General features: G+C 43.0%; 1 protein-coding gene across 1 annotated transcript; it reads left to right on the top strand.

Moving 5' to 3' along the window:
- Positions 1–8,936: 8,936 nt before the first annotated feature.
- On the top strand, positions 8,937–22,075 carry PDIA4 (protein disulfide isomerase family A member 4). The gene is made up of 10 exons (XM_061374898.1): positions 8,937–9,077; positions 14,395–14,575; positions 16,124–16,329; positions 16,975–17,113; positions 17,609–17,814; positions 18,486–18,644; positions 19,758–19,909; positions 20,312–20,468; positions 20,562–20,795; positions 21,331–22,075. The coding sequence occupies exons 1-10, from the start codon at positions 8,978–8,980 to the stop codon at positions 21,744–21,746; spliced, it is 1,950 nt and encodes a 649-aa protein (XP_061230882.1). The 5' UTR covers positions 8,937–8,977; the 3' UTR covers positions 21,747–22,075.
- Positions 22,076–22,447: the final 372 nt, after the last annotated feature.

The raw sequence follows: 22,447 nt of genomic DNA, 5'->3' as shown, positions 1-22,447 counted from the left end.
ATGGTGTATTTAAGCTGTTCTCACTACAACACATCATTTCAGTGGAGGAGGAAGGCAAATTTAAATCACTGGGATAATTGTTAGAATAGTTTGATGTTTCTTAGTATTATATGAGAAACGGTGCTGCAAATGATCAAAACATTGAAGACATAAATGAAACATGTAGCAGGACAGCAAAGGAGAGCAAAGCACTGGAAGCATAAAATGATGGTGGCAATATTTACCTTTCTTTTTTAAGTACCTGAAAAAACAAGAGCACAGAACAGGAGCTTCTTTGACTGCTGAGACAACTGGAATTGATTTATCAGGACAGATTGGTAAACAGATTCATATTGTTTTCTGGGAAATTTCCAGCTAAAGAATAAAATACAGTAGTGTGAATAGCTTGAAAAGTGCTATTCTGTCAGCATCAGCTGCAGATGCCATATTTTCTTTTTTTCTATCCTCACAAGCAATTTTTTTCCTCCTAAGGCCTACCTGTTATTATAAATTGACCTGACTCAAGTCCCACTCGCTTCATAGAAGGGATGATACATTCTTGTTAATGCCACCGAGTTCCCTTTGCTTACGAACTGATCAGAGAGAGAGAGGATATAACCCTTTCGGCTGCAGCCTAGTTAGCACTTCCAATCCTTTCAAGAGTAAATCAGCGCCAGCACCTTCCACTGTTTCCAAGTAGAAATGTAATCATGATTGTACTCATGGCAAGTTGGAAACTCTCTGTTTAAGAGTTTAGAACACAGATCCGTAACTTCTCTTTTGACATGGAAATAATTTTGACTTTTGTGAAGTGCTGTGAGCCAGAGGAAGGTGCTAAATAATGTATGTTACTCAATAATTTATTTCAGCACAGCCATTGCATTCTTACTGCCATGTCGCCCTATATGAATGTCTGCAAACTCTGTGCAATGTTTATATGCAAGAATAACAAACTGCTCTTGTAAAGAACCTATACTACAATAATAAAAAGCTTCTTCTAAAGAGTTTGAGTTTTATTAAGTGAATCCAGAAGTGTTTCCATATTAAGGCTTACAAATGAAACAGAAATAAGTGTCAAGGCCTATTGCTGTTCTCTAAAGAGCAAGATTAAAATAAATTATCTGAAATAGAGATACTGAATTTAAACCAATTTTAAGAGCCAATCTCATGGATATGAAGAAGTATCTCATCCATAGCTAAGATGTACCATTTTCATTGCTTTACTAATAATATTCCTTGTATAGGAGAAAAGCAAGTGTTGAAAAACTATGGAAATACAAGTGGTTTATTAATGCATAACATACACACAGAGTTCTTTGGAAAAACAGTGACATACTTCACCCAGCTTAGAACTGTTATCAGCTTGTAAGGAGAGCAGTGTTGAGAATTTTCCATCCTCTGAATAAATACAACATGTACACTTCCTTTGCCCAAGAATCTCCACTGGTAGTGAGTAAAACTGCCTGTCTGAGGTGAACCTTGTAGCTCAAGTTGTAACTGGCTCAGAAGAGTGAAACTCATATCCTAGCCACAGCACACTAGCACCAAACCTTGACAGCCTCCTCACAAACACAAAGGGAAGAGAAGGGCATCTAAAATATTATTCACATAAAAGAAACAAGAAAAGCCTAAGTCTTTCCCTTCAGAACATTACAGATAAAAAAATACACCATTCAGACCACTTGTAAATTCTGGATTCGTAACATTCTCTCCACTCTCCCAAGACTCAGACTTGTACATTATTGATAAAATGATGACTTGAGAATAAAAACAACCCATATATAAACAAACACAACCCTTTGGAAGCCTTTCCTCATGCCTGCAGGCAGTTACAGAAGGACCAGCTGGTTTAAGTCAACTATAGTTTGTCGAAAGGTACCATCTAGTGGTGATTTTATACTATGCAAACTCACTGAATTCTACATACTGAAACTTTGCCGTCAACGTCTGAGCACAAATTCAACAAAACTGAATGTCACATTATGATACCACTTTATCGAACAGTTTCAGTCAAACCAAAGAAGAACATTACCCTTTGTTCTTACCTTTGTTCATACACCAGCTCATTGAGTCCCAAGAAAGGCGTGATACTCCTCAAGAGAGATCAAAGGTCTGCGACCTCACTGATGAGTTTAGCTCATTTTCAGGCTTGCAGCAGTAAAGACTTCTGGAAAGGACACGATAATAATTACCAAGTGAGTTTTGCTCTCTTAGCAGAAACTTCAGATGGTGCTTTCCATCAAATTAACTCAGAGAGCAACCCAGGAAAAAAGCAGTGCCTTGACCTTTCTCATGCTGCCAATTCTCAGTGTAAGCAGGGACATATTTACAGTAAATAAAAATAAAAAAGGTTTTATTGGAATATTTTCTACTCATTATCTACATTTGCTTTAATTCAGAACCCTTCCACCTCTCTTGAAAAGTCTAATCCACATCAACTCGGATGTAAAAACATAGACTAAATTGTTCAACACATTGTTGATGCTAAATACGACTGTGGAGCACATCAACAAGCCACATGTTCTCCTGAAACCAGCATGACCCAATGAACAAAAATAAAGTAAGAATTAATGGCCATTCACAGTGTTACAATGATTTTTGAGGGTCTTTAGGAAATAGGGTAGCAAAGCAATAGGTGATAACCAAAAGTAGGTGTATTTGCTGTAGCCTCCAATTATTCCAAGCCTGTGGATCCTGCAAAAGGACATAACATCTGGCATTGTATTCATCTACAGAGCCTGAGGATCCAGCCCAGTCTCATATGTCAGGTGGCCTTGGCTGATGTTATTAAATACTTCTGTAGGAACACCAAGACCCATTTCAAAGAAGGAATAAAGGCCAAGTCAAACAGAGCTAATGGTCACTTTTAAATATTATTTAAACTTGTACTTAAGTACCTGAAGTTCAGGTTGGAAATGTCAGGTAAAGGATTCTCAGGCAGACTGAAAACTGCAATAGTTAGAACACCAGCAGTGGTCAGTGATTTGTGGGGAACAGGAAGAAGATACGCAACTCTTAAAACAGTTGTTTGCATGAACTACAGTTGCTGAGTACGTTAAAGGATAAATATTCACCCCTTGTAAACGTTAAAAAACCCCAAATGAGATACAAGAAGCAGAGTATAAAACATTTTCTTAAATTAATTGTTACAGAATCATATGTCTAGGCCTTTGTTTTCCTAGCCCAATTATTTTATGTTCCTGGGCTTGCAGATGCAAATATCATCTTCCAGTAACTTCGTTTTACAAAACTCTTCCCAAAGGAAGACTCTCAACATTCATTTTGTGGCTCCAAATCCCACCCATGTATGTAAATACTATGGCAAGAACTTCCTTCTGTGCACATACTATCTTTCAAAGTGCTTTTGACTTTGAAATAGTTTAATCACTAACTGTAAAAATCCGTTCAGCTGCCAGACTGCAAAATACACTACCTCATGGAATTGTGTGTCATGTGTCACACAGGTCCTCCTCATACAGATGGATCTGAAACCATTATCTTTTCCTGAAAGAAAAAACACTCATTTTTATATCTGCAGTTCCTGCTCCCTTTATATTGTTCTATTACTACTCCAAGCCCCACTAAGAGTTTCTGTCACAACTGAACAATCAGAATATACTCCATCAGGCGCAGTTTATTCTGCCATATGATAGTTTAATTTAACTGGTTTAACTATTCAGCTGTTGAAAACAGCTCTAGCAGAAAATCTTGATTATTGCAATTGCTTGGCAAATTCAGTTCAATGAGAGCTTGTGAGTGCTTTTAAATACAGTTGGTGTAACAGAATTCTGAGTTGATTTCAGTTTTTACAACAGGGGGCCACATAAAATATCACTTCTGCTAGATGTTCTATAGGTATTTTTGAAACCTAAAGCATATACAGTTTCTCAGACAGTTCTTCCTGAGGCCAAGTTACAATCACATGATGTCAAATTGAACAGAATTATCCCTGTTTTACACGTGAATTACTTCCCATAATTTCTTTCTAAGTGTATTGTTTGCATGAGCTGCAATCATGCTGAGTTAAATAAAAAAGGATAATCAACCTTTGCAAATGTTTAAAAAACCCAAACAAGATAGTAAAAGTGGAGGATAAACGATTTTCTTAAACATCTGTGTCTTATCAACTGCTTCAAACAGATAAAGCAGGGAAATGCAAATGCTGATCTATTGGCTAAAGCTGGTCAAACCCATGGGCTAAAGTGTTAATGCTCAGCTAGCTTCCAGTTTATGAGCCTTGTTACTTTGGAGACACCTGAAGCAATCTCTTCTGATCCTACATGCTATGATACAGAACTCAGAAGAAAAATAATGTAAGAGACAGTGTTCAAAACAAAACACATGTGACACTGTGAGAGTTTAAGACTGGCATATTGCATAAAAGAGAGGACTTGTAACTGAAACGGGTTTTATTTGTTGTTTGGTTTTTAGGAAACAAGTTTTAAAAGCATCCCCCAAAACTATACAGTGCATGTGCTGTAACATCAGGTGTGGTTTAGCGGCATTTCAGCCATATTTTAGATTGCCAGAGGGTGGCATCAAGAGCACCATCAGCTCATGCTCTTTGGAAGAAATGCTGCATTCTAAACAAATCACAGAAAGACAAAGTGGTTTGTCACACAGTCCTACCGATAAAGCTTCCATCATGGTCCAGCACCTTAGCTAACTGGCATGGTGCTGAGGCTGCACACACTCCTCTTAAAATGAATTTCCAATCGTTTAAGTACCATCAGCAACTTACTATAGCACCCAGATAGAAAAATTCATGTTTAACAATAGTAAATTAATTGGTTGCACCTCTATTCAGCCAGTATCAGTCAGCATCTAACCAGTATCACTCTGTGATATTAAGGATTACAATAAGGATCAGTATCATCAGACTGTGAAAGGCCAAGTAGGCTCAAGCCCGCTTTTAGGACTGTAATACAGTTTAACAGCAGAAGTTAGACTAATGTGGCTTAGTCTGGCATACCTTGCAATTCTCACGAATTTTGTGAGAGAACACTGGCTTGTTCTGCTTTGACATTCAGTGCTAGGTATGCCTCTTTAAGATCAACAATTGTACCCCACTGAACTTGCAGAATGACATGCAGAAGACAATGAGCATCTAGGCCTCCTTTGGACAGAGAAAACTACAGTACAGATATTGCCGCAGTCCAGCACTTAATGGTGCTGGCAAACACTGGTGCAACCTTTGAAGACTTTAAGATAGCCATTGACAACTTAAACCAAAGGAAACACTCCTACTGCATGTTCCTGAGGAAAAGCTTATTTAAGAAATATGACCATCTGCTTGTTCCTGAGGTTAGTGGTGATGCTGACAGGTTACAAGCATCAGAAAACGCAGTATGCACAAAACATAATCCAGTTTCAAATAATTCCAGTGACTGGAACACCTGGGTTTTTCTGCAGGATAGCAGATGTTATCAGATAGAAATGTCTTCTACTCAGAAACTGCTCCATAGACACTCTGGGGTCTCACACTTCCAGCGCTTGTTTTCTGTGTGGGGGCAGACATCATGACTGGTAAGTATGGCCAGTTTCTGACATCAGACATGCTGAAAGGGACCTGTGCTATTTAATTTTCCATGCACTGAACCTACAGACAACCCTATACTTACTTGTTACAGGCTCTGTTCTCCCTTCTGCCTACAGACCCTCCTGGTCAAGAGAAGGGTTTCCCAGTTATTAACTCATGTAAATAATGAGTACTTTGACAAAAGACAGCAGTGCTCTTACCAGCAGTACTTAGTTCAGAGGATTTTCAGTCTCTGTCAGTCAACCTCACAGGTAAACAAGCCTTCAGAGAGCAGTAAGGAATCTCTTGGAAAAGCAGCTAGCACTCTCCTTCCAGTGTGTGTAATTCATAGTTGCACTGAGCTTGCACCTCAGCTGGACAGGGAGGAACCACACTTGTTTGGTGTGCTATTTATGACTTGCTGTGTTATCTCTTGGTACCCCAAACTAGAAAGACAAGCACAGGCCCTTTGGTTTGCAGACAAGCCAGACTACAGTCCTCTGCCAAGGCCCTGTTTGTCTAGTGGGACATGCCTAAGATCCAGGCTATCAATACTGTAACCCATACAACGAACCTACAATGGAGCAAATCTCTCCATCAGACAATAAGGCTGTCCTTGGCTCCATGGCAGTTTTAGGGTGTTATGTCTTGCAGGCTTTCCTCCTGCAGTTCAAATAGTAATATAAAAACCTGCATTTGTACACTGTTTGTACTTCCTTTTCGAGCTGGATGCTGCTGCTTGATACCCTTGATTATCTACCAAATCTACTGATCTCATTTTTCAACTTGGTTAACTTCTACAGACATAAAACACGGTAACCATAAAACTTGGTTATCACAAAAATATTTAATCCTTTCCGTTTTACATGCCTATTTCTTCTGGAAGCTATTTAACCTGTTTTCCATTGGCCTAGACAATGTCAGTCATGAAGTATTGGGCCTGAAAGAACTTCTCTACCATGACATGTCACTATGAGGTAGATAATCTCCAACCTAAACCAGGATTGCAATAATCCTCTTACAAACAGCCCTCCTTTTACAAACTAAGGTTATGACAGCAGTAAACATTTCACACACCAACACAATATTCAAATTAGGGCCTGTGTTAATCAAACAGTGAACAGACTCTAAATAAAACCCTTACAATACACTTTTATTTTTCCATTTAGAACACTAAGTGTCCAATCCGATTATGTGCTATCATCAAACTACTGAATATCCATGTTAAGCAAACTAATCATCAAAACAAGTTACGGGTTTTTTATACTGATACCAAACAGAGCCAAGATCAGGATCAAGATCTCAAGAGGATCAAGACAGCTTTTACCTGGTTCAGATCAGGTGTCACCTGACTGTAGTGGTATACAGAGTGCTACTGTATTTTCAACGTAACTTGTTTGGCAGCTGCATTGAAGGCAGGTACTGACTTCTGCTCTAAAACTTGTAGCACAGTGTAGAACAAAGCATATTTTTAATGCCATTTTGTTACAGACTGATGAAAAAAAGCCAAATGGTAACCTGTATGCACCAGCAGCCTTTCACAATGCCTTCTCAATCCCCTAAAATCATGGGTTTCATATCTGAAGCTTGCACTTCAAGAGCTTCAAAGATACATGCTGCCACTTCAGAGTATGACTACTGTGCACTGAATCTAATAGTGCTTTATGCCTGCAAACTATGTGAAGGTCAGAAATATTGTGAAAAATAAAGTAATTGTTTCATGATATTGTTCAACAACTGTGATTTGCCCAATTTTGTGGCCGAACCGGCAATCTGAGCACCGAAAGGCCAGGTTTTAGCACTGTCTTGTTAGACTGTAAATGTTCACCAGATAAGCACACAGAATCACAGAATGGTTTGGGTTGGAAGGGACCTCTGGAGCTCATCCAGTCCAACCCCCTGCCAAGGCAGGGCCACTCAGAGCAGGGCACACAAGAACGTATCCAGGAGGGTTTGGAATGTCTCCAGAGAGGGAGACTCCACAACCCCCCTGGGCAGCCTCTTCCAATGCTCTGATACGCTCAATGTAAAGAAGTTCTTCCTCATATTGAGGTGAAATTTGTGCTTTAATTTATGGCCACTGCTCTTTGTGCTGTTGCTGGGCACCACTAAAAAGGGTCTGGCATCATTCTCCTGGCACCCGCTTTTGAGATACTGATCTGCCTTCCCTTCTCCAGGCCCAGTTCTCTGAACCCCTCCTCATGAGATGCTGCAGCGCCCTGATCATGCTTGGGGCCTCTGCCGGACCCTTTCCAGTATCTCCTTGTATTTCCTGTTCCGAGGAGCAGATGTGGCCTCACCAAGATCGAGTAGAGGGGAAGGATCACCTCCCTTGACTGCTGCCACACTCCTCCAATGCACCCCAGGCTATACCCTTGTCCCTCCTGGCTCAAGGGCACACTGCTGGCTCATAATCAACTGATCATCCACCAACACTCCTAGGTCCTTCTCAGCTGAACTGCTCTCTAGTAGCATTAATACCACCACCTCTCATTATCCATCCACAATCACCATCAGTAACCAGAAGAAATTAAGTTATTAACAACACAAAACGACCTGCCATGGCTATGTCAGCAAGTGCAAAGGGGAAGAAACCGCCATTCCCGAACGTATGCCTGTGCGTTTGCTGACAAGCAGAAGACCTGCTCTCTGGTAACCTAGCTAACCGAGTTTCACCACAGCTTTTTGGTAACACTAAAAGTTAAGACTTTTGGACAGACGGAAGCACACACCCCTCTGCCCTGCCCCAGGCGTAGAACGCTTCTGCTCACAGCGAGCCGTCATGCCATTACAAACCGGCAGGCTGCCCCCGAACGCCTGAGCTCTACGAGAGCCCCCCGGCAGCGGTGGCACGGTCAACCGCTTCAGGTAAACGTCAAGTTGCTTCAATAACAAGATCGAACAACTCTGCGGCCACCAGGAGCCCCAAAACAGCACACCCCCGCTTCCGCAGACAATGACGACCCCTGACCCTCTCCCTGCATTCCTGAGGTAAAGCACTCCCCGCTGGGGAGACACCGCCTCCAGAACGTAGCGCGCCCTCATAGGCTGAAATCGCCGGATGGCCCCGCCCCCTCGGGGCATCCCGCCAATCGCGAAGGGCAATGTGTCTTCTCGTCTTTGTGGGCGGGGCTCGGAGCCCCCTCCCCATCTCTGCCAGGGCGGCTGCGCCGGGGCCGCGTGTCGGGCGGCGGTTGGTGGTGCCGCGGTCAGCCAATGGGGGAGCGGCACCTCAGAGCCGCCGTCTAATCGGCACGCGAGCCGGCGCCGTGCCTGCCGCTGCGGGAGCGCCGCGCTACGGATCCCCGCCACGCACGCTCAGGCCTTGCGCGGCGGAGAGGCGCGGAACGCGATTGGCGGCTGTGCCGCTCGTGTCGCAAGGCGGCAGCCAATCAGGGGGCGCGGCGTCCCCGCGAGGGGCGCGGCGGGCCGGAGCGAGGGGGAAGCGGCGCGGCGCAGCCGGGGCTGGTGAGAGGCGAGATGAGGTTGAGCGGGGTGTGCGTGCTGCTGCTCCTGCTGGGGCTCGCCCAGGTCGCGCTTCTGGCGCAGGGCACGGCGGCCGAGGAGAACGGCGATGATGGTGAGCGCGGGGGTATTGCGGCGGCGGGGCGCGGCCTGAGGGACGCGGATGTGCGCAGGCCGCTGGGCTGAGGCGGTGGAGGCAGCGCGGTGGTCCCTGCGGGAGGGCGCTGGTGTCCCGGAGAGAATCATAGGGTCACAGAATGGGTTGGGTGGGACAGGACCTTAAGATCATATGGTGCTACCCCCCTGCCATGAGCAGGGACACCTTCCACTAGAGCAGGTTGCGCCAAGCCCCGTCCAACCTGGCCTTGAGCACCCCCAGGGATGGGGCAGCCACAGCTTCTCTGAGCACCCTGTGCCAGTGCCTCACCACCCTCACAGGGAAGAATTTCTGCCTTATATCTAACCTGAACTTGCCCTGTTTCAGTTTGAACCCATCACCCCTTGTCCTATCGCTACAGTCTCTAATGAAGAGTCCCTCTCCAGCACCCTTGTAGCCCCCCTCAGACACTAGAAGCTGTTCTGAGGTCTCCACACAGCTTCTCTTCTCCAGGCTGAACAGCCCCAATGTTCTCAGCCTGTCTTCGTATGGGAGGTGCTCCAGCCCCTGATCATCTTCATGGTCTCCTCTGAACTTGCTCCAACAACTCCATGTCCTTATGTTGGTGACCCAGCGCTGAGCAGCTGCTCTGCCTCACTGGTTCTAAACGGCAGTAAAAGCTTGCAATTAGCCATGGGGGAGTTACTGACTTTTAAATTGTCAGTAAATATGCAAGTCCATTATCTGTTGGCACACTCTCAGTTTAGTGCATTCCATGTGTTTCAAGCCGATTGTTTGTTTTTTCCCAAAAGGAATGCTGTATGTTGCTGGTTTCTTGGTGTTTCTTCCTGTTGTGTTTGGATTTCTCTGCTGCATGTCTTCTTTCCCAAATTAGCTGAAACAAAGCAGCTGTGACTTACTAAGTTTAGCACCTGTTTGTAGGAGGCAAGCATTTGAAAGTGCTTCTTTTCCTCCTTTTCTCATTTTAAGCATCTTTCCTGTGGATTTTTGAGGAAATCCTATGTCTTTTGTACTACCTACATTAAAGTGCTGTATGTTGAGTATTAGAGGGTCGTCAGGGAAGCCGGATTATGCATGACTTCCTGAACTCCTGTCCTGCAAATTCTTGCTCAGTGAACAGGCACTGAAACTTGGAGAAATGCATTTACAGCAGGTACCTTACCTGTGTTACTAACTGTACCATCTGTAGGGTAAAGGATCAGGAGATTCTCTTCTTTTAATAGGATATATCATCTGCAATAAGGAGATACATATACTTCAGCTTGAATTTTAAAAGGAAAATTCTTTATTATGTCTGTTTATCTGCTTTTAGCTGGAAAACTTGGTTATCATTGCTTTGTAGCATGTGACAAAGCCTGGTACTGACTTCCCCCACTCCCTTCAAACGTTGAAGTGACAGCAGTGATGTTACAGCAAAGCCTGGGTCCTGTGGCTGGTGGCAGTAGCTCAACTTCTCCTGGAGCAGACTCTTATCAGTATTTCCCATGTGTGCTCTTCCTCCCATTAGATGAGTTTTTGGGATCAAAGTTGCACAGTGATGAAAGGATTTCCTCCTGTGTGCAAGTTGAGCACTAATGCATTACACAGCTTGAATCATTCTGTTTCTGTTGGGTATCTCAAAATCTGTATAAATCACAAACCAGGCTTTACCAAGCCTTTGCTTTAAAAATGCAAGTAATTAGGGTTTTCCTTTTTTGCTGTTGAAACGCAGAACTGTAGGAAGTGGAATAAATTTACTTTGCAACAAGTAAGTAACCTTATGTAAATGAGTTGTTCAGGAGATGAAAAGTTCAGAAGAAACTGAGCTTGTTGCACTCAATGGTTTTGGAAGTGGAGTTTGACTTGGGCAGTGAGGCAAATACGCTTGCAGCAAGGTTAGCCTGGACCATGACTTTTGCATCCTGTTGAAGGAAAAAGAGGGGTCACATAGAGGATTGATCCACTACAGAATAGTCTGAGGAAGACTGCTTTCATAAACAGGCTTTTGAATGCCCTGGCAATAGATTGTGAGTCTTGACTTGGGTGTTCCTGAAAACTGAGCCCAGCCAATTGGGCAACAGTCATTCAGTGGCCTCCTCAAAAGGAAAGTTTCAGGCAGAATCCTGAAGTTATGTCCAAGTACAGGGTTTTTATACAGGATTCACTCTGCTTAAAATAAAGTTACAGGGACAGACTTCTAATAAATGCTGGAAGTTCAGTGAAGCTACTGTGAGGATTCATTTTGGTTCAAGTGGCTGTCATCCTGAAGGAGGCCTGCCAGCCAGCATCATCTACCTGAAGTCTTAAAGTTGGTGCCATCTCCATCATGCTTTTCAACTTGTGTAGTTTTGTGGGAATGCTTTGGTGGAATAAAAGGGAGTAGTCCATATTCTACTGGAGAGCAGGTTTTCGCTGGTACTTGTTGCTTTGTCCTCCTTGCTTTGTAAATAGCTTTAAGAAACAAAGATACTTCACTCTGAGTGCAGCTATTTTATTTTAGTGAGCTGCCTTTATAGAAGTATCTATTAACTACTTCTGGCATTTCAGCTGTCACAGTTAGACTCATTATGTATCTGTTCCCTTCAAACTGTAAATCAGTGATGCAGAGGAAACTTCCTTACTGTTAATGAAAACAGCCCTGCTTGCTTATCCCATACTTGGTCAGGTCCTTGAATCAGGTCTTAACAGTCTCAACACTAAAGAGTATGCAGAGATAGCTGTGATAACCCTGTGTATCAGTGAAGCTGGAGTCTACAGAGGGTGAGTTTGCACTCATAAAGCCCAATTTATAGGTGTGGTTAACTTCTTTATGTTTGGCAATGCCTTCCTTAAGCCAGCTGGGAAAAGGTGGAGTCCTGCTGTTACACACTACTACCCTGGCTTCTCCTCCTAGGAGGAGGAAGAGTGTGTGTCTAATGCCCATGACAATGTATCCCTATCAAGGAAGTTTTATGTTGTAAAAGCTCTACAGAGCTTTCAGGGAAAGACAAAAACTTTGGTGATGTTTGCTGGATCTAGTGGTAATGGTGTTTCCAGAGGTGATGCTTTGTTCTCAGCTTTCAAATCCATGAGTCCGTGCACAGTAGCTGCAGTGGCCTTTTTCCTCTATTCGGGACAGATAGTTAACATAGTAAGCAAGAATGAAAGTCACAGCCTGATGGTTAGTTTCAGACATGCATGTGCAGAATAGGCTGGCTAGTTTTGCTCAGATTCCTTTTTGTCAGGAAAAACCCCAAGTCTGAAGTGATTTGCCTGGAAAAACGACGGGCATTGGACAACTGGCTAGGAATTCAGGCACAGGCTGATCATGAGCAAACACCCTGCAGTGAAGATTAGCCTTCTAAAGTGCTGGGTACACGTGTCAGCAGAAGTTTTGACTGCTGAAAACTAGCTTTTTCACCAGGTTAGTCCCATAGGTATGTGACTGCTGCAGATTCACTTCCAGGGTGTCTGACAGTTCAGCCCTTTCACTGCAAGTGCTCAGAGGCAGCAACACAGGAGGCATTGTCCACTTGCAAATAGTGCTTTTTGCTGCTTCATAGAGCAGCTGAAACAGTAGTAGTTCTTTAAGAAACTTAATCCAGGTGACTACTGTTGTGTGATAAATGATCTCCTGTGATCTCTCTCCGCATCAGAAACTTTGATATTTTGGTGGTGAATAAAGTTAGGTTTTAATTAAAATTAACACATTTTTGTCCAGGAGCACATATTGTTTTCTGAGACCATATAGGCTTATTTCTTTAATACCTTCTCCTAACAGAAAAACAGCTATTGCATTTTAACAGCATCATTTTGTCCACTGTGAGCTTGTTCCTATAGTCTTCTATTGGTCTGAGAACAGTGGGGTTTGGGGTTGTTTTTCATACATGGATATTACACATTTATCATTCTTAACTTCAAAATTCCTGGTGAGATCAGAGCATTTTCAAGATTCTCGTGCTGAATCAGTAACTCACATGTACATGATTTGCTGTCCTGCTGCAGCAGCTCCTGTCAGCTTAGTCCAAGGCCTGTTAAGTGAAGAAAAGTTCTGATCAAGAAACCTCAGTCTGTTTTGGTATTCTGTTTTATTTGTTGGGTTGTTTCCTGATCCTAGGATTCCCAAGTGGGTCAAAGGGGCCTTAGTTTTGTGGTTTTCCAGTTTTCATTTGGGGTGAGGTGTTTTCACTAGTTGGTTTGTGACTGAAATTCCTTTCAAGTCATTCAGGAAGGTCTGCTTGCCTCAAGTGATAGCATTTAAACAAATAAAAGTTCAAAGGAGCATTTGAGAGATGAAATATTAAAGAAATATTAAAGGAACCATCTCGAATTCCAAAGCAACAAAGACTGAACCAGCTTAAATGTCTTGGCTTCAGGTTTCGCATGCAAACTGCTTCAGTAATTCAACAAACCTTTCTCTTTGAAAGACCTGTTCTGGACCAGCAGTCTTGGTCTCCTTAAATCTAAGGCTTCCCCAAAACCTTTGAAAGAACTTTTCACTCTGTTTGTTTCAGAAGAGTACCTTGCATCTGCAAAGTGGGTTTTCGTGGGACTCCCATGGCAATCACTTTCTTATTTGATGTACACTCAGGCTGCAGCCTGTTGCTGATCCAGAGCAGAGCGAGTGGGAAGCCTCTTCAATGAATAGCAGACCTGAAACATCACTATAACTGAAAGATAGACTGAGGTTGTGGGGGTGGGATGGAACAGTCAGGAACAGAAGCATAACATTCAAGCGCTACCTCTAAACCACCTTGCAAACGATATCATTTGAGTTTATAGCAAGTCTGTTAGAGCTTCAGATTGGCAAAGCATAGCAGTTATGGTGTTACAGGTATAGTAAGGGCACAAGAAAAGCACTGGTGAGAGATGACATCTGCTTTTTTGGTGCAAGACACCCAGTTTTTCTAGCCACAGGTTCCTGTGCCTGAAGGACAGCCCTTCTGGGGCATCTTGGAGGGCTTCTCTTTGAATTCAGGTGTCATCTGCATGCCCTTCTTGCCCAACAAAACAGGTCTTGCTTCCCAAATTTCAACAAGATACACAATGTACCTTGTTGGCAACTATCACATAGGTCTGTATGTGTCTTGTTTTATTAGATTGCCTGTAAGTGCAAAAGTACATGTTGACACTTTACTGAATACTGATACTGTTGTCTGGTGTAACATAGACAAAAGTGAAATGGTCAAACATCTGAGTCCAGGCTCTGTGCAAACTGAGGTAGCTGTCGTTGTAACCTGTGTTGATACCTTTTGTCTTAACTGCAGGATATACTTAATCCATCTTTAACCTGGTAGTGTTATTTTAATGTTAAACTCGATACAGTCTAATCCATGTTGCATTTTTACCTTTCCAGAATCTGTTATAAAAGAAACTGATGATGACAGTGATGATGATAGTGATGATGATGAAGATGACGAAGATGATGATGATTCTGAAGTTAAAGAAGAAAACGGTGTATTAATCTTGAATGATGCAAACTTTGACACCTTTACGGCAGATAAGGACACTGTGCTGCTGGAGTTCTATGCACCTTGGTGGGTTCACAGCCTGAGCTTCCTCCTTAGGTGCAGGATGGGGTAGCTGTCAGGGGCTTCTCTGACAGGACACAGCCTTAAAAAGTGATTTAGGCTACAGTTTTCAAGATGATGTAGGAATATCTTATTTACAAGAGAAGGACTGGACTCTGCCATAGCCCAGGGTAGGAGATGGTTCTGATGGTGTGGAGGTACCCTTTTTCCTCACAGAGGCTGAGGGATCCCATGCCAAGTGAAGCACAGTCCTGGTTCCGTCCCTGTTCTGTGACTGTCAGGGAGCAGAAATGGCCCCAGTGAGCCCTAGAAAAGTCATGCGGTGTGGTTGTGCAACCTGCTATAATCCTTTAGCCTGGTCCACTGAGAGCTTGTGTGCTTGCTCATCTAGGTGGAGGAATGGAAGAGGCTTCCCTGGTAGGGGTACTGCTAAAAGGTTTTCCTTCTTGAGTTTAAATGTCTGTCTTTGCCAGAAGGGTGTAGTGTGAGTAAGGACTTGTTTGTTATACCAGTTTAAACAGTGCCTCATACATCTGTGTAATGATGATAATTCTGCTGGTATGCCAGGGTACACAGTACACTAGAGCATTTGGAGGCTACAATGGATTTACCTGCGTATAACCAAGGCAAAGAATTCAGTCCAGAATGTATCTTCTCTTGCATTCATTCTTATGGACAAAAACAATAGGGATGGTTTGTGGGGGGTAAACAAGAGTAGAATATATTGGCAGTCAAGTTGCTGAGTTAGTGTTGCAGCCAGAACCTCTTTTCCTTTCGGGCTTAGTGGTATAAATACAACTTACTCATTCGTCCTTTTCTAGTCTTCGAATAGAGAGGGGAATATGATCTTGTGTGAGGTGGAGTTCCATTTTAACTAGTGCCACTCATCACAGAGAATCCCATCCCTGCTTGGCTCTAGGTACTGTTTCTGCAGCTGTAGTTTCCATGCGTGTCTGCATGAACACTGAACACGAAGCGTAATTTATCCAAGCAGAAGGGGGTGTGGTCATCACAAACTAAACACCTTTTTTTTCTACTCGCCCTCCTGCCAAAGGAGCACAGGCTGTCTGCTATGCTTTATTCTCTTTGATTTCCCGGTTTCATCTTCAGCTTGTCAAGCTATAGCTTTCCTAATGCTGGTATCCTCTGTCATACCAGCTTTTGCAGCAGAAGCGTTTGGCCTTCCCCAAGAGTTCTGCTGTGGCCACAGAGCGAGAGCAGATGCTGTGATACTGTGGTGGGTGTGAGATTTTATTAGGTCAACTGCTGAGTCATTTCTTTTCTTCAGTTGCATTCAGGGTGCTAGGTAAAGGGAGATGAATCAAGATTAGAAGATGAATTCTGAATGAGACTATACTGGTTGGGGAGTGGGGAGGAAGGAGAAGTATGATACAAGGTGTGCAATGAGATAAAACAGTTGGGGTTTGAACAAACAGCACATTACCTATAGTTACTTTATATTTTCATGATCTGAAAATGCAGCAAGACAATGCATACTGGAGATGCAGAGTAGCAAAATACGTTTCTCCATCTACTTGTGTCTTCCTCTGGCAGGTGCGGGCATTGCAAGCAGTTTGCTCCTGAATATGAAAAGATAGCCAAAACTCTGAAGGAAAATGACCCTCCTATTCCAGTTGCCAAAATAGATGCTACTGCAGCCACTTCACTGGCAAGTCGTTTTGATGTCAGTGGCTACCCAACCATCAAGATCCTGAAGAAAGGCCAGGCTGTTGACTATGATGGCTCTCGGACAGAAGATGGTAAGCACCAGTTCTTTCAATTCTCTGTAAGAAGGCAAAGTAGTATATGGTCCTGCTTTTTCATGTGACTATTTTGAAGGACTTTGATCATAAGCTAGTTTATATCTTGAGCAGAATAATATTATGAAGGCTGAAATTTTGCTTCTCAGTTGGCTGCATGTGAGAGACAGTTTTGCAGGTCGTGGGTAATGCTGTTACTGGCAGACCTTTCTAGACATATGATTTGACTAGAAGAGGAGGTAGTCTCATGCTTGTTGAAGGATCAGCTAATAGAAGCATCTGATCTATGCATTGACTGTATATAAAGCCACTTGGTTTTTGCTTAAGGAGTGTGTCCAGCTTCAGTCAGAGGAGAAAAACAACCTTTTGTGTTTTTCTTGAGATAGAATTCTATGTGATACAGTGCTGCAAGGTACTGATCTGTGTTCTGCGTAAGTAAGATGATCTGTGGGGTGACGAGATGACCTCCTTGGCAGTAATGAAGTAAAGTATAAAGGAGCTTGATTAAGAGAGTGTTTGCTTGTAAGCTTTGGTCCAAGAGAGTGCTTGCCACTCTGATTTGAAGTTCTTGATACCAAGTCTTGCATTCATGCTGCTGATACGATAATGCAAACTTGCTAATTGTGTTTTTGAACTCTGTTTCAGCAATTGTGGCCAAAGTCAAGGAGGTTTCTGACCCCAATTGGACCCCTCCACCAGAAGCTACGCTGGTATTGACCCAGGATAATTTTGACGAGGTTGTGAATGATGCTGACATAATCCTAGTGGAGTTCTATGCTCCGTGGTAAGCAAGAAGGCAGTCACCTGTACCTTCCTAGCACAGCTGGCTTGAGCATGCTTGGTTTCTGTTGTTATGCCTCATTTTTAAAGAGGCTTACTTTGTGCAGGTGTGTGCAGCTCTAATTTGGACCTAGGGTCATAGTAGAAATGACTTGAAGATTAGGTTGGATCTGTGTCTCAGCGAGAGGTGGTCTCCAAAACTTCCCTGAAGATTCTCCTCATTTACTCATTTGGGAACACATCGAAGAGATGCTGAAAACCAAAGGCAGTTGATTCCTAGTTTAAAAATGGCCTCTAAAACTGAAACTACCTATAGTAATGTGACATAGAGGCTAGCTTCAGATTGAAGAGACAAACCTTCCTAGACTGAAGTCTGTAGATCGAATAACCCCATTTTAACTTTCTTCATTCTGGAATACTTTACTGTTCCACTTCAGAGGTAGAAGGTACGCAGCAGGACTCGTGTTTTCTAAAGCTGCCCTCCTCTCTCCTTCCCTAGGTGTGGGCACTGCAAAAGGCTTGCTCCAGAGTACGAGAAGGCTGCCCAGGAGCTCAGCAAGCGCACGCCTCCCATTCCCCTGGCTAAAGTTGATGCCACCGCTGAAACTGAGCTCGCAAAGAAGTTTGATGTTACTGGGTACCCAACCCTGAAAATATTCCGCAAGGGCAAAGCTTACGACTACAGTGGTCCACGGGAAAAATATGGTACTGCAGTTTGTGCTCCTTCCTATTGTCTGAGGGCTTTGACCACAGGTGTTTTGATGTATCTATAGGACTTGCAGACTTGTTAACATCAGCAATGGTTGTTGGGGAAACCTGGGAAACTCTGTCCTCATACCTACATAGGCCAGCAGTATAAATCTGTCTCTAATCTTCATAACATTTTATGGTGGTATTATATGTTCCTTTTAGTATTAGGTTAGTTAAATACCCATGGTGAAGTGCTGGCAGTATGAGTAAATGGGCAGCTTTTATTTGCACTTGAATGCACTGTAAGGACTGGCAAAGTACTCAATATTAGGTTTCAGTAAGAGGGAAGACTTAAGACTATCCAAGTAGAACTTTGGTTCATAGCAGGAGACAGTGAAGTGTCTGGAATTCTAGAAAGGAGGGTTACTTGAAAGATGAGCTGATAGCCATGGAGCTTGTGTTTGGTCACCTCTTCTGAAATCAGCCTGAAAGGGAATATCCAGAGCTGCAGCTTTAAAGTCTTGGACCATGGTTTTGCTGATTTGGTCTTTAAGTTCTTGTGGGAGGGCTGTACAGAAAGAAAGGTGTCCACAGGAAATGTGGTGTTAATGTCTTGGAGGGAATGCCTGGACCTTTCAGTTAAGTAAATGTTCTAAGCAGCTTTCTGGGGTGGGTTTGTCTTGCAGGTATTGTTGACTACATGATTGAGCAGGCTGGGCCTCCATCCAAACAGATTCAGGCTGCCAAGCAGGTACAGGAATTTCTGAAGGATGGGGACGATGTCATCATCATTGGAGTCTTCAGTGGAGAGACTGACAAAGCCTATCAGCTCTATCAGGAAGCAGGTAAAATATGAATGAAGTATCTGTTTTGTTGAGATTGAGGCCAGGACTTTGGGCTTGGAGACATCCGTTATTTCTGCTCTTAGTTCAGTGGGAGGAGGCTGGAGAGCAATAGGAGGAAGGAGATTGAAGGGTAATCTTCCACTTGTATTCTGGCTCATGGCAGATTTTTGAGACTATAACTGAAATACCAACTATAGTCACAGGTGATACTTCCTCTTAGTATTGTGTCCCTAAAAACATGTGGACTAAAAAGGAGGGAAAACTCATAGCTGAGGAATGAATCGCAACATAAGGCCTTGCTAGCTTTACCATCTGCTATTGCCTGTTTCATATCTGACAGTTCCAAAGGCTGGCCTTTGCCAACTTACTTGGGGTAGGAGAACTGGAGAAAGAATCATCGTCCACCCCTGGATCAGTTTAGCTATGGCAGTGTTTATTCTTACAAACCCTTTTGACTGTGACACATTGATGGTCCTGTTCATGACCATATTTGCTAGCACACAGAAGAGACTAAGCACTTGAAGTGTTGGGTCCCTGTAATCAGTCCCTGTCTGTTACCTGAACATACAGTTCTCAGTCAGTCTTGGTTTCTGCCACAGCCTTCTGAGCAGAGTGAGCAATTTCTGCCTGGCTACACCTGCTTCTGGGGCTGCTGTTACTTACAGTTGGATTAGGAGCTGATTTTGTTGCTCTGGCAAGATACAGAACTGTTTCCCAGGCTGCCACAAAGCAAATAGATGGGCTAGGTGACCTTGTGAGCTCCTTTCCAGCTCTACTTTCTGCTATTTGGGGGGAAGCCAAGAGGCAGGAGACTGATAAGCAAATAGCTGTTTCACTGGGCATGTTTTGGAAGCTGTTCAAGGTTTTTGAATATGTAGAATAACTCATGCAGTAGATGGGTTGTTGAACAGCATCCAAATAGTGCTACTTGAATTGTACGTATTTTTGCATGCTTCTCACCCCTGGATGAGAGCTGTTCTCCAGACTCTGGGTGTTTGCATGTCCCACTGAGAATGGGAAGAGAGTTTCTTTGCAGTGCAGTCTTAAGATTCCAGTCAGAGGCTGACACTTCACTTCTTGACGACTTTCCTCCTTCCTAACCTTAATTTTCAGCTAACGGCTTAAGAGAAGATTACAAGTTCCATCACACCTTTAGCAATGAGATTGCAAAACTATTGAAAGCATCTCCAGGAACAGTGGTTGTCATGCAGCCAGAAAAATTTCAGTCAAAGTACGAGCCCAAGATGCGTGTTTTGGATCTTAAAGTGAGTACCTGATCCAAAGCTAGAAACTTTATGTGTATGGGTTGAAGGTTCTCTTTCTTTGTGTAGATGAGCAGTTAGCGTTGTCTTGTTGGAAGCACTCCACTAGGTATTTGAGGCAACCTGTTTGTCCCCTAAAGCTGTATTGCTTTGTTTGAGAAAGTTTTATTTAACTAACACAGAGGTTATGTATTCAAATAATAATTTACCATTAAAGTTTTTAGTTTAAGGGTAGGATGCTAAATTATCTTAGCGCTCAAGGTTTTGAAGAATATGGTGACAGCATTGTTAGTAACATGCCCGTTTCTTGTTCATGCATGCATCAATATTTAGTTGTCAGTACTATGTAACAAATACCACTTAAATCCATTTCTCTGAACCTTTTCCCCAATTTTTCTTAAGCAGGACTCTACAAATGAATCTGAGATTAAAGAGCACGTGATAAAATATGCTTTGCCTCTAGTTGGACATCGCAAGCCTTCCAATGATGCTAAAAGATACGCTAAGCATCCTCTGGTGGTTGTCTATTACACTGTAGACTTCAGTTTTGACTATCGTGTTGGTAAGTTTGCTGAGACACTGTTCCTCAACTTCAGAACGAAGCAAGCAGGAAGTGACCAGAAGCTACTAATCCCATTGTGTTCTGGTTTTTCAGCTACCCAGTACTGGAGAGGCAAAGTCCTGGAAGTGGCGAAAGACTTCCCTGAATATGTGTTTGCTGTTTCTGATGAGGAAGATTATTCTTCTGAAATAAAAGATTTGGGCCTGCTTGAGAGTGGAGAGGATGTCAATGTGGCCATCCTGGATGAAGGTGGCAAGAAATACGCCATGGAACCAGAAGAGTTTGACTCTGATGTACTCAGGCAATTTGTGATGGCATTCAAAAAAGGTACAGTTTCTAAAATAGGGTTTGGTCTGTGTCCCCTTCCAAGAGTCTCTCCTGAGACAGTGGCTACAATAAAGTCATACATGCAACAGGACAGTGCTCTGTGGCTTAAAGCCTTTGGATGATTCTTGCCTTTAGTTAATTTACTTTGTTGCTTGAGCTATGCTTTGGCATCTAGCTGTATTTTAAACCTGAGCATGTCTAGCAAGCCTAAAGTGTTCTTGCAGTTTTGAAGTGTGAGGTGATCCTATGTATTTGGGACTAGTATGCTAAATCACTTCCTAATACATTGTGGATGGACAGTCCTAAAAAGAGGGAGAAAGATTCTAGGGAATTGTGAAACAAATTGTTGCCTGTATGCACAAGGTTATTGTGCTGAAGGGTCACGAGCAAACTCACCTATGTATTATGCAGAGGTAAGTTCATTTACTGGTGCAATGCTATTTCCTGGTGGGATGATGTACTTCTGCCCTTTTGGGTGAGACTGTAAGGACCACTCTTACCGTATTCTAACATGGTGTGTTTTGCTTCCTTCTAGGAAAACTGAAGCCTATTGTGAAGTCCCAGCCAGTGCCAAAAAACAACAAAGGGCCTGTGAAAGTGGTAGTGGGTAAAACTTTTGATACCATAGTCATGGATCCAAAGAATGATGTTCTCATAGAGTTCTATGCCCCGTGGTGTGGCCACTGCAAGAAACTAGAACCAGTGTACACCGAGCTAGGCAAAAAATACAAGAATGAGAAAAACCTGATCATAGCCAAGATGGATGCTACTGCCAACGACGTGACAAATGACCACTACAAAGTGGAGGGATTCCCCACTATCTACTTTGCTCCGAAGGACAAGAAGAACAACCCTATTAAGTTTGAAGGCGGGGACCGAGATTTACAGCATCTGAGCAAATTTATAGAGGAGCATGCCACAAAACTCTCCAGAACAAAAGAAGAGCTTTAGATAAGATGAGGGTGGTGAAGAAAAATTGTTTGTACATTGTAGTTAAAAAGCAAGTTACTGACAAAACCTTGAGAGAAGAATTAAGAAAGGAAATTCTTGAGCAGTAAAGTAATTACAGTATCTTTTTTTATATGACAGAAGAGTTTTTTTCTGGACACTGAACTCCTCTGATATGAATGTCTTCCCTTAGTTACGGTTTTGATCTTTGGAGAAAAATACATCCTTTATTTTTTTGTGACTATCTTGAGCTTGGTTATTTGACCCTAATTCAGCTGGTTTTTAAGTTAAAAGATAATACCAAAAAAAGAGAACCAGATCCCTCTGCCAAACAGATTTCTCTGTCTTATTTGTTGGTGTGGTTACCGGGGGGCAGTGTTTTGATCCAGTCTTCTGTTATGTTTCTGTATACCTACTCATGTAGCTGTATCACTGTATTCATTGCTGAGGGTAAGAATGGAGGGATTTTTTAAAGTATGGACAAGTTATTCAGCCCTATTGAGATGACTCACAAACTAAATGTGCTTTAGACCTGTCTACTTTTGCTCTGTGCCCCTCTGTAGAGAAATGTTGGGGTGGCAGGTTTATGTACTCCAGAAGCACCGTCTGCCTCTTCTCAGAGCTGTGATGCTGTAGTGTGGGCAACTTAAGTGTCGCTGGGGCAGTTTTGATGCATGTTTCGTTTTACAGGTAGTGCTTCTCTC

Source organism: Neopsephotus bourkii, unplaced genomic scaffold (assembly GCF_033783945.1).
Source record: "Neopsephotus bourkii isolate Nb327-2 ecotype Australia unplaced genomic scaffold, CSIRO-AGI_Nbou_v1 NB_1655, whole genome shotgun sequence".
Classification (NCBI taxonomy): domain Eukaryota; kingdom Metazoa; phylum Chordata; class Aves; order Psittaciformes; family Psittacidae; genus Neopsephotus; species Neopsephotus bourkii.
Note: the sequence above shows the minus strand (reverse complement) of the source record. Positions and strands in the feature narration are given on the sequence as shown.

Excerpts from the sequence above, each read along its gene's own strand:
- PDIA4 (XM_061374898.1), top strand. The coding sequence starts at position 8,978 with ATGAGGTTGAGCGGGGTGTGCGTGCTGCTGCTCCTGCTGGGGCTCGCC. Across the intron at positions 17,815-18,485 it reads TGGTCCACGGGAAAAATATG|GTATTGTTGACTACATGATT; the intron begins GTACTGCAGTTT and ends TTTGTCTTGCAG. Across the intron at positions 20,469-20,561 it reads CAGTTTTGACTATCGTGTTG|CTACCCAGTACTGGAGAGGC; the intron begins GTAAGTTTGCTG and ends CTGGTTTTTCAG.